The sequence below is a fragment of the Podarcis gaigeae genome, assembly GCF_964106915.1.
Source record: "Podarcis gaigeae genome assembly, chromosome: 3".
NCBI classification, from domain to species: domain Eukaryota; kingdom Metazoa; phylum Chordata; class Lepidosauria; order Squamata; family Lacertidae; genus Podarcis; species Podarcis gaigeae.
Window position 1 is genome coordinate 47,865,598 of NC_139680.1, and position 12,054 is coordinate 47,877,651.

Here is a 12,054-nt window from a genome sequence, read left to right on the forward strand (position 1 = left end):
GTAGATTGGTCAAAGCCAAGGAATGACTTCATTGTACTTCATGCTTCTCAGCTGGAGCTTTTGCTTTTTGGGATCCTTTCACAATCCGTCTTTAAGTGATTGAAATTGAAGGTTGTTTCCTTCAGCACAGTACCACTTGACGAGTGCCAATCACTGTATCTGTCTGCTTGAAATCCTATAATGTCTCCTATTATGATGAGTATATGTTTGATGAATACAACATCGTGTTGGACTTCCACCTCCATTGCTAGACTTTCTTCTTTCTTTCTTTTTACAATGATGCTGTAAATATTTTATTGTCTTTAACAAAGAAAATGAGAGGCATTTTGAACAGGATTCTAGATTGCACTGCATGCAATCCAACAATCTGTGACTGCATTTTGTCAGATGAAAAACCCAGTTAAAGGTGAGTATCTTAGCTCAGTGTTTCCCAACCTTGTGCCTCCAGATGTTTTTGGCCTACAACTCCCATCATCCCTAGCTAGCAAGACCAGTGGTCAGGGATGATGGGAGTTGTAGGCCAAAAACATCTGGAGGCACAAGGTTGGGAAACACTGTCTTAGCTTACTGTTTGTGTAGGATGCAGTGTGGGAAAGTGATCTATGGCCATTCAGATTGAAGTGGAAGAGAAGAGAAGAGCTACAGGGAACCAGGCAGAGGGCTTTCTCGGTAGTGGCGCCAGCCCTGTGGCACGCCCTCACGTCAGATGTGCCTGACATTTAGAAGACATCTGAAGGCAGCCCTGTTTAGGGAAGTTTTTAATGTGTGACATTATAATGCATTTTTAATCTTTGTTGGAAGCCACCCAGAGTGGCTGGGGAGACCCAGCCAGATGGGCTGGGTACAAATAATAAATTATTATTATTATTTGAGGTTGTTTTTAAAGCAGTGGCAAGTGGAAAGTTCTTCCAAACCTACAAGTCACAATCATGCTCTTCCTTGATTTTAAGATTAAAAAAAAAAATTTAAAACAAGCCAAGTAGAAACTCAATCCTAAATATATTTACTGGGAACAACAACAACCTAATTGGTACTTTTTGTTTCTGAAATGTTTGAATATGCAGTGACTTTACCATCTTGTTTTCTATCAGGGAAGTTGTGTGAATTAGCATTTTTCTGAAGTAGTATTTTGTACATTTCTCAGGTGGAAGTGCTGCACCCATGAAAATGGTTTGTAGATGTAATTTGCCTCAAGAACAAATGCGCAAACTGATCCCATGCCTGGTGAATTTGGTGAAAGGGGCTGTACTTAGATGGAACCATTAGAGTTTTGTGTAATATAAAATTGTATGGACATTGATACCCAAATCCTACTATTCTGTGGTTGTGTCACATTGTACAGTGCAGATGTCAAATCCACACACACACACACACACACACACACACACAGGCCCACCAGATGCTGCAAAGAGAGACTGCAAAGAAATCTGAAGTGGTCCCATCACTACGTTTTTATTGCACTATCAGTGCAAAATTGGAAAGTGGGAGAAAAGCACATGCATACTATCAAGTGATGCTTGAGTTGATGGCCCACACTTGTTCCTTTGTTCCATCATGGAATGGCTACTGCCTGATCTTCCAATTAAAGTTTTCCAATTACAGATTACAGAGATAAAGCATGAGTGGAGTCTGTTCTCATTTATTTAATACCAAACACCTAGGCAGTGAACTGGAAGGAAAACCTGGAAGACTGCAGTCTAAGGCTTTTTTCAGAGCAGAACCTGTGACACCATCCCCTAGAACACTAGGGTAATGGATGGATTCTCCTTTCAAGTGAATGAGGTGATAATGATACTTACTCATTTTACTATTGTTTAGGGCACCAAGAAAGTCAGAAAATGAAATTGACTTCCTATTTTATTACTGTCAGTGGATGTACATGGTGAGCACAGCTTCTGCCATTCCTGGGCTTCTTTTGAGGGTGTGGCAATGAGGACTGCCCTGATGCGCTCTTACACTTCAGAATTTACCGCAATACCATCATGCATAAGAATATCAGAACAGTTTTAAAGATGCTTCCCTCCGTCTCCTGCCGTCCTAAATTCGCACAGCCATGGGAAAGCTCAATGCTTTCATTATGTTTACATTCATGATCTCTGACACGTAGTTATCTTTCCGTGATCTTTAATTTATGAGTGCTGAGGAAGCCATAAAGCAGTCTCTCCTCTGGATGTCATTGTGATATCTTTCGGCTTGAAGCACCAAGTAGCTGAACTCTTTGATTCCCTTCACCTCTAATTGTCTTGCTAGTCAGAATGGGCTTCAGAGTTTCAGAGTCATTACTGTCTTCCCTCTTCCACGCGAAATGTCACAAATCATAACTATCTCACTTTTAAACTGCATTACCTCATGCATTACAATAGAAAATAAGCTTAATAAATTATGCCACCACAAGTTTTCCCTTCCAGATATCATTTCTAGTTGAGCAGATTATTCCCTGTTAGATCAGATCCTTCATCAAAGCAGCCGGTAGATGAATTCATCAGAATTCCTTGCTTTATGGAAGCTGGAAATGCAAATATAACTGGTAGGATGTGTCTGCAACAGTGTCATCAGTATCAATCTCAAAACCAAAGTGACCAGAACCTATTTGGTGTAAGAGGAGAAAGGAAGACGCTTCTCCTTCCTGCTCTCTGTATGATGCCACCATTTCTGACATTCTAGTTTGCTGGTAATTAAGGGAAGGATGGGCAAGATGGCTTATTAATTACTTGTTTCATGAAATGTATACACTGCTTGGTAGTTGTTGTTTTTAACGATCAAAGCAATTTATATATTTTTTTTGAAAAGTTAACAGATGGGGGCTGATGGTGAGGGGTTTTAGGGTGTAGTCTTAACCCTGGCCATGCCACAGAAGGGCTTAATGCCCCGTCGGGAACCATGCAGCTCACTCTGGTCAGGGAAGGTAGGTGGTTTTTGCTATGCCTGCCGAAAGCTGGTAGAGCAAAACGGCCCAGAACTCCTGCTGCAACTTGTGACTTGCTGCACAAGCTTTGGAGCCAGTGGATCCACCATAGGAAATGTTTCTCTACAACCAGGCCTTGGGCTGATTGAGCATTCTGTGGCCTTTCAAGTGTTTTTGTGAGAGGAGAGTTGTTGGTTCTGTTCCGTTCTTGTTTTAGTATGTATTTTTTTGTTCTTGCGTGTATTTTCATGTTGTGAGCCGCCCTGTGATCTTCGGGTGGAGGGCAGTGTACAAATTTAACAACAACATGTGAGATTGCCTTATGCTGAGTCCGACCATTAGGCCATCTCCCTCAATATTGTCTACACTGACATGAAGTGGCTTTTCAGGGTTTCAGATGGGAGTCTCTCCCACTCCTTTCTGGAGATGCTGTGAATGGTACCTGGGACCTTGTGCTTGTATAGCTGGTGCTCCAATGCTAAGCAATCATCCTTCCCTTGAGCTACGGTTCTTCCCTACCTCTTTAAAATGCCCCGTTTCAGAGATTTTATGCTGGCTATCACCCGCAGACACGAGGGCTAGAATTTTATGATTTCAAAAGAGATGAATGCTGCAGTTTTCAATAGAAAGTTTTGGGCATTGTAGGCTACAGCTTAAACACCCCTGTTGTTCTCTAGTTGTTGTCACTGAGTTGTTAAATGCGCTATAAATGCTTCAGTCCATTTATTGCTTCTTCTGGGTTTCTGTGGCATACTTATTGTTCCTTGGGGGCAAAACTCAGTTGTATACACTTGAGACAGACTTTTAACCAAAAAAAGGGGAGGGTTAGTTGCACATGTATGTTGTTACATAGGTTTTCTTGTTATTTGAGAACACTGACCTTTTTCGCCTGTTCTTTAGACTCATTCTGACTCCTGTGAAAACTGCTGTGCAGCATGCAGCTCAAGTGTATTTTCTTCCAGAGTAATATTGATATAAAATGAATACAAGCACAATTTGTTTTCAGACCACAGCTTGCACAACAAACCTTTGTTTGTGTGCGATCCCCATTCATTATATGTTCTTCTTTGTCTGCTCTTTCTCATTCAAATGTCCCTGCGATCAATAGTATATATGATAGTTTGGCACCATCTCAGCGAGTTCTTGCAGATGGATATAAAATTCTATTTTTATTACCACTGGGTCCTGGAAGTGTTTGAATGATAGATTTACAGAAGTCCCCAGGCAAATTGAAATAAGCCTTGAATTGTATCTCAGTAGGGATACTAGGTTATCCTTATTCAGAATAAATGTTCCTCTTTTTATCCCACATATACCACTAATCCTCCTTGGGGGCAGAAGCTACAGATGCCAGTCAGCTCAACTTTAGAAAGGTCTGCAGTGTCAATCTTGTGCTCAATCCCTGTCCCAGAGCTGGAGTTGTACTTAGGTGCAAAGTTGATATTAGCACATGAGAGAAGAAGCTTGTCACCTCGTCTTGCCTATTGCTTTCTGGAGTTGAGTTCGCTGAAAAGGAATTGATAATACAGCACTTTCATTTTTATTTATTTTCTGCATTTCTGTTATAACCCAAAGCTGAGTTCTGCTTGTGGCACAGAAAACACATACAAACCTTAAAATACAGTATAGAATAATAAACACTACAACAGATATATGCTGAGCTAGGATCTTGACATTTGTGTTTTTAACATGAGAAGATCCAGAATGAAATAGCCTTCTCATATTCATTTATACTGCATGTAGCCTCATCTGATAAAACAGTGGTCATCAACAATTTGGGAAGCACATTTGGAATTTTGAGGAAGGGCACCACAAAATGGTGTGGCCTAACATAAAATGGTTGCAGAAAAAGAAAAGAGAGGGGAACATAAAATGATTCAAATATGGAAAAATCTATTCAATTCTTTTAATTAACAAAAATGGCAATCTTTTCTCCGCCGTAAACTTTAATAGGTAGAAATGCAACAAGTTAAGCCTTTTGTAGCATGGAAATATAATTATGTGAAGATGCACCTGTCTGCAGCTTTATTTCTCTTATTTTGCTGCCTGCCAGTGATGTGGAGCAGTCACCTATTCATAGGCTTTAAAAAAATGTGCGTTTTGGGGTGGGGGAGGAAATACAGGGATCACCTGTCACTAATCTTGCTGCCTGCCAGCCACATGGTACAGTCACCATGCAGCTTCTCTTAAAGAGCTTCTTGAAATTTGGAAGAAATGTCAGAATCCTCCTCTTGCTGCTGGGTTTATTTCATTGTCTGCTGGCACATACAGCAGGCAGCCACTTGAGAATATTCAGTGGAATATGGGGTGGAGGATATGGTAACCCTTTCTTGTCCAGCTGCATGCCATATAGCAGGGATTCTTCCCCCCAAAATATGTGATATGCTCAGTGCAGATGCATCTTGTTATTATCTCCTTTGTCCTTATCATCACCATTTTCCCCGATTGTTCAAAAATTGTTGCGAGAGGGGGCACACTTTTGAGGCATTCTTATTACCATCCCATTTCCTCCCTTACTGACTCACAGCCAGGATTTTTCCCAAGTTGTTTGGGGAGGGGGGAATACAGTGCCAAGACAGAAACATTATTATCTCCTCAGACACCCCTAATTTCCAAAAACTTGGAGAAGTCATTCACATTCATCCTCAAAGATCATACTAATTGGGGCAAGTATTGTACAACTGCTACTCTAGTGAGTTGTCTTTTCTGTGTTATTACCTTGTATTTCTATTCTTTTCTGTTTCATATAGTAAAAAACAACAACTTGCCAAGCTTTTTTATTTGTGTCTATGACTGGATGTAGTGATTCAAAATTACAACTACATTACTCCATCCATGCACAAATATTTCCCTCCTGTCTTACTATTATTATCACATATTTAAACTTTTAATAGATAGTTGCTCAAGTCAACTTGCAATAGTCTGAGCCTCTTCATTATTTTCCCTTTCCTCTGTAACGATGTACTTATTAAATAGCTTGCTATCTTGCTGTGAATTTTCGTCTGGGGTTTTTAGGTACTTTACACATTGCTGTTATTAAAACGAAAGGTAATATGTACGCAAGCTATTAGATTACCAACTTCCAGAGAGCCTTTAAAAGTTGAAGAGTTCTTAGATGTTGTGAAGATCTCAAGCACATTGAACTGCTGGAGTTTAAAGTTGCATGGTGACAACTAAATTGAAAACTATTTGTATATATCTTGGGTTAGCTACACGGTTTCATCAGCAAGTAATTCACAAGGAAAACACTTTTTCTTTACTCTTTAGCACATGAAAGATAGTTTTTACCATTACAGTGATCAGTTTGGTTAATTTTTCTTAGCCTGCAACACTGTTTTATTATGTTAGATTTCAACTGCTATATTTTCAACATTTGGTGACTGCCATCCCCATGTGATAACCTGTCATATGATACCTTATCTGTCTCAAATGGAGGCTTTTCAATATGCAAAAGTCATATCTGTCAACAGTAAGTGAAGTGGAATCATCATATGATGTGATTTTGTGAATCCTGTTGATCTGGGGGCACTATCCTGTGCAATGTTGAATTCATATCACTGTACTCTGAGCTTTGGATTATGATGACCAACTGTTGACATTCTTTGAAAATATAGCCAACAAATAATAAACTACTATGGAAGAAAAATTCATAATCAAATTATCACTTTGTCAGTGTTTAGGCCAATGGAATTAGCCATCAAACTGGTGTGTGTGTTTTTTTTTTAAATTTGGAATATTTATTCTGAATATTTAAGCCTGATGAGGAAAGATATTTTCATACAGAAAAGTTTTTTTTCTATTATGCATATATTTGTCTTCATTTCCTTCCCTCGAGGAATCCTGCAGACTGTCGTCCTGTCAGAATGCAAAAGATTCATAATGAAGACACTTTAGTTTCACAAGATGATATTTCTTAGGGACTTTTGGCTGAAGCCACACTAGCTAAAGCAATTTGATCCTGGTATATGAAATGCAAATTTATAGTAGAGCTGTGTGCTGCCTGGTCCAATAAAGATCCTGCCTCAGCCTGTGTTTCTTAATCTGTGATCCATTGAAATTATTACCATTCTCTTCAAATAAATTCACTTCTTTATTGAACACTTTCTCTCTATTGTGCTTATGAATCTTGCCATTTCTGTTTCAGAAATCAAGAATAGCTACGTATGAAAAAATGTGGGCCTTTATGAATAGCAGGAGGCAGTCGGTACTTGTCAAAAGTAACGAAGAAGGTATCCAGCGTGTACTCACCTCTGATTATGCCTTCCTAATGGAGTCAACTACCATTGAGTTTGTTACACAGCGGAACTGTAACCTGACACAGATTGGTGGCCTCATAGACTCCAAAGGTTATGGTGTCGGAACTCCTATGGGTAGGTTGCATGCCTTTCTTCTCTTTTTGTTAAATTGCATGTGCAGCAATAGCACCATTTCCTCCCTTTACTGGGTATTAGCTGGATTATAACAGCACCATGTGCTATTATTAATATATCCATATTTAATATATTTATATGTTGCTTAATAAAAAAGTATATAAGCACTTTACAAAAGGAAACAGACTAAATTAAAGAAGCTAAAACATGGGAGTGCCATATAATACAATAAATATTTTACTAGTAATGTACTTTAACCACTTCTTAAGAGAGGGATAGCCTGTTGAAGCCCACGAGTCTTCAGGCGCCATTTGGAAGAACATTTGGTGCTTCCCATACTACAAAGAAGGGAGTTCTTGAAGGTTAGTGCTATTAGGAGAAGACCTGCTTGAGTTTTACTTTTTTATATAGCTGTGTGATCATGTTGAACATTAATGGGATGATATATATGTAAACACTCAAAGTGTCACGATCATCATCATTATAATTACCTTATTCCCATCAATATGGATGTGGCATATGTTTTTAGCACAAGATTTGTCTTGCCATTGCAATATAGGAAAGTCTGTGGTTGCCTGTAAAATTCAAGGCCCATTCTAGGGAGGTCTGTGTTTTTCTGAAGCGAATACAGTATTTTCCTTGAAAAGGGAACTTTCATCAAAGGTTACTGTAGATCAGGGATGGAAAACCGGCGGCCCTCCAAGTGTTTTTAAACTCCATCAGCCCTTGCCAGCATGGCTATTAGTTGGACATGGTGGAAGTTGTAACCCCACAGCACTTGGAGGGCCACAGATTGCCCATCCCTGCTATTCCCACTGGTGTGATAATAAATGAGTTCCTGGTCAGTCGTGTGGCATGTTTGGATTGAGGGAGTACCTTGCTGGAGTACCAGGCAGTGATGTACCTCTCTGGTGGAATATCTAAACTCATGGCTGGATAGCATCCAGACTAGTCCAATTGCTTTATTGGAACATCAGTGTGCAAGCTGATTCACACCAGCATACATAGTGTTCAATGAATGGTCATTTAATAACCATAGACAGGGCAGGGATCCCAAACTTTTTTTGGACACATTTGGTAACCTGAGAAACTATGGACCCCCACCATAAAATGGTTATCATTGGGGAGGCTTTCCTTGTAGCAAAATGATTGTTATGGGAGACATGTCTTGTCAAAAGGTAAAAATAAATTCTCAAGAAACTGTGTATGAGCTAGAGATTGGGTCTGAGCTCCAAATATCAAATCTTTTATTTGCCCTTGCAAAGCACAACAAAATAGTCCCCTTCACCTAAGATGCTTAGAGAAACACATCCACCTGCATAGACCACAAAGCCATTCATCAGTCCCAAATAAAAAAGGTCAATTCCAACTTCAAAAGTCAGAAACAGGTAAAGCTGTGTCTTTAATGTACAATGTACTCTTGGTCTGCCCATTAAAATAAAATTAACAGTAAAGCTAAAGCATTTTCCATTTCTATTCCCACCCCATTATATAAACAAACAAATAACAAACATTAGCTGCTCTTAGCTTGCGGGAATGATCATGATCTTCTGGCACCTATGCACAATTGTGTGCCAAAATAAATTTCCATGCATATGTTGCTAACTGTTATAAAAATTTGATAACTCAATGAAGGAGAGTTTTATTTTCAGATACATAGCCCATGCTGTTAAAAAAGCAGGTGTAATTAAGCAGTGTTATAATAGTGATGAATTTAGGGCTCCCAATAGGAAAGCCAGCCATCAACGTCCCAGAACATGTAAAAATCTTTTGATATAAAAGGATAAATTATTCCCAACAATTCATTTTATTAGAAATGTTTGCCTTAAATGTTGGAAATAGATAATTTGTTGCTAATTTTTGAATGAAATATTGAATACATTATTCAATGCATTTGAGTAATGGTTGCTATTTTCTTCACATACCTGTAGAATAGATGCACAGTGCAGGGATGGACTTTGGTAATATGGTGCCCTGAGCGAGGACAACATTTGGTGACCCCCAAATATTTCTTAATTTTTCAACAATTCATTTGGGGACGGTTGCTTTTTAATAGATCTTCTCGGTAGGTACTCGTATAAATATAGGTACTGTTGTTGTTGTCGCTGCTATTTTGCACCCCTCAGCTCAGTGCCCTGTGCGAGAGAACCGCCTGCACCACACTAAATCTGGTGCTGCACATTGGTGCACAGTGAATGACAGCCTGCTACATAAATAAGTATTATTTTGTGAAGTAGCATGTAATAATGGAAGTGGCAAAATTTGTGACAAGGAGATGTTCTGCAAGCACATTCCCTTCAGGTATCCAGGTCCCTTGTATAGAATTCTTCACTGGAATATTCAGAATTGAGAAAATAGATGGTGGGTGATGCAAGTGAGAAGTTAAATACTGTGTATACACATAAACATGTCTGCATATCAGTGCCTGGGATGTGCAAGTCAATAGGTAGCTATGGTAGATAGAGGTGCCTGGAAGATACAGTATAAGGGAGAACTGTGTTTCTTTTGGCACATTATCTTCAATTTTTCTGCCCCAGATGGTCATCAGAAGACCTTGTAACTATGAGTTTGCTTTTCTCCCCCTCTCCCTGCCAAGCTGTTTTCAGTTTGTGTCATGTCTTTTTAGATGGTACATCGGAGAGCAACAATTGCTTTAAAAAAAAAGTAATCTAGAACCCACTGGGAGTCTTTTTTTGGCTGAATAAAAAAAATTTGAATAAGTTTTGTCAAGACCATTCAGGGAAAAATAAGCAAGCAAGCTAGAGGGAAAGAAATTGCCAAAGTGCATAGAATAATAAAAAGCTGTGGTACATTTAGCTTCAGCTTGCACACTACAACTCACTCTACTTATCTAGGCTGATATGCCTAGATAGAGAAATCTATGGATCTGTAAGAATGCCCAATGTGTATGTGGCAATGTAAATGTCACTTGATTACAACTATGGTGGATTTGGAGAAATCAAAATTACACATTGACTTTTCACACCAGCAACAGATCCACCTACTGTATAAGATGTGTCCAGTGTGACTAGGGATGAAATAAATCCACCTAAGATTATAGTCAAACCAATATATAAGCTGTATGTCTGTCTATCTACCCCAGAATGTGTGGTACACATCACACAAAATGAAGACAACTTGGAATTTCATTGTGGCAGATGTTTCATTCTGTGTTCAGTGGTTTGCCAGGAATATTGAGAGCAAGCTGAATGGATGGATGAATGAATATTTACATCAGCCATCGGCCATAGCAATAAAACAACAATACGATATACAAAGAATAGAAATAACAAGTCAATTATATAAAATACATTTTAGGGTTTTGAATTAATAGTCAAACAGTGGATCTTTATTCTAATTGCCCCAGCTAAAAACCTTGCAACCTTTGCTGTCACCTGCTCATCTTATCAGCAAGTTGCTGTTGGCATCCATCTGTCTTGAGAAACAGTGGAGTGCACCTCCTGGGGTGAAGTCAAACCACTGTGTTTGCAGTACCCCTGGGGCGCAAGTCTGGGCAGTGTAAATGGACACCCTGGGCTGCCCAGACAACAGCCCCCCCCCCCCGGCCTCACTAGTGTGGTCCAAAGGAAATACATGGGACACCAGCTTGGCTGCAGGAGTTGCTGGAAGGAGGTGTACAAGGCCATCCAATTATCTTAGGGAGTCCACTTTGGATATGTGTAGGGTTTACTGCTTAGTCTTGTCTTCTCCCTAGATATCCCACAAGGCAGCAGAGGTTTAGGATCAACAAGTAGCCTGCAAAGATTTGCATGTTTCATTTAAACTGTGCAGACCTTCTAGGCTTTCCTAACTGCGTGGAGGTCCCTCAGGTGCATAAATACCACCGATTTTCCAGTTGCTTTGAGGGTCCTCCTCTAGAGGGGTTCCTCCTAGAACTTAAGACCTTTTGGAGCATTCTCTTCTGTTCTACCCCTTTGATGCTGATGCATACATTAGCAGCACTTTGTGAGCCAACACACCATTGGATGAGTCTGAATGGAACCCATTTGCACATAAGCTTTCCAACACAGGGACAGTTCAGTTTTACAAAGCTGATTCCTGGACATCTTCCATTTGCTTTTGACACCCCTCCCCCCAATATAACTTGGTCAACAGCAATTCTGGATTCAGTCCCCTGACTGGACCATGATTATGGCAAAAGTGCTTACAAGAAAAGAAACTAAAATGTAAGTAATTGTGGAAGATAGATAGGGTCTGAAATCTTTCTTCTCTTCCTTGTGGACAAACTCTTGCCTCTGTTAAGAATGTTGCTTCCATCTTGTTTCAAATAACGTTGTCAGAAAAGCTTCATGCTGTCAGGCCATCTAAAAGTTGTTCAGCATCTATCAGAAGAAAAAGAATATGAATAAATACACAGCCTTCCAGCAGAGTTACACTGGCTCAAACCCCTTGAAACCAACATACTCATGTAAGTTCAAAAGTTTAGACTAAAACCCTGAGGCTTTCACATCACTTGTGTCTGTCTAGAATTCAATTTTCACCATATTTTGTATGGTGATCTATGGAGGTTCTGTGATCGAGTGAAGGTCTCTGCTGTAGACCTCCACTTTACTTTTCTTTGTACATTGTTTTATTATTCTTTTCCAGCTGTTGTTGTCAGTTTCCAGCTTAGTTGCTGTCATCTGTACCAGAGAGAGTGAGAGTGAGAGAGAGATAAACTTGATTGGACAGAAAAAGAGGTTGGTCGGCTTCCTTGATTCAAGGAATCTTTTCTCTGGCAGACATTAAAGCATCTATTTTGGCAGCATTATTAGTATT

The 12,054-nt window shown here is 39.5% G+C and overlaps 1 protein-coding gene across 3 annotated transcripts in view; it reads left to right on the forward strand.

Moving 5' to 3' along the window:
• GRIK2 (glutamate ionotropic receptor kainate type subunit 2) overlaps positions 1-12,054 on the forward strand; it is a 432,214-nt gene that overhangs the window by 387,335 nt on the left and 32,825 nt on the right. For all 3 annotated transcript variants that reach the window (XM_083731114.1, XM_083731116.1, XM_083731115.1), the window contains exon 15: positions 7,050-7,275. In XM_083731114.1, the coding sequence (XP_083587240.1) occupies positions 7,050-7,275 (226 nt within the window). The remainder of the gene's footprint in view (positions 1-7,049; positions 7,276-12,054) is intronic.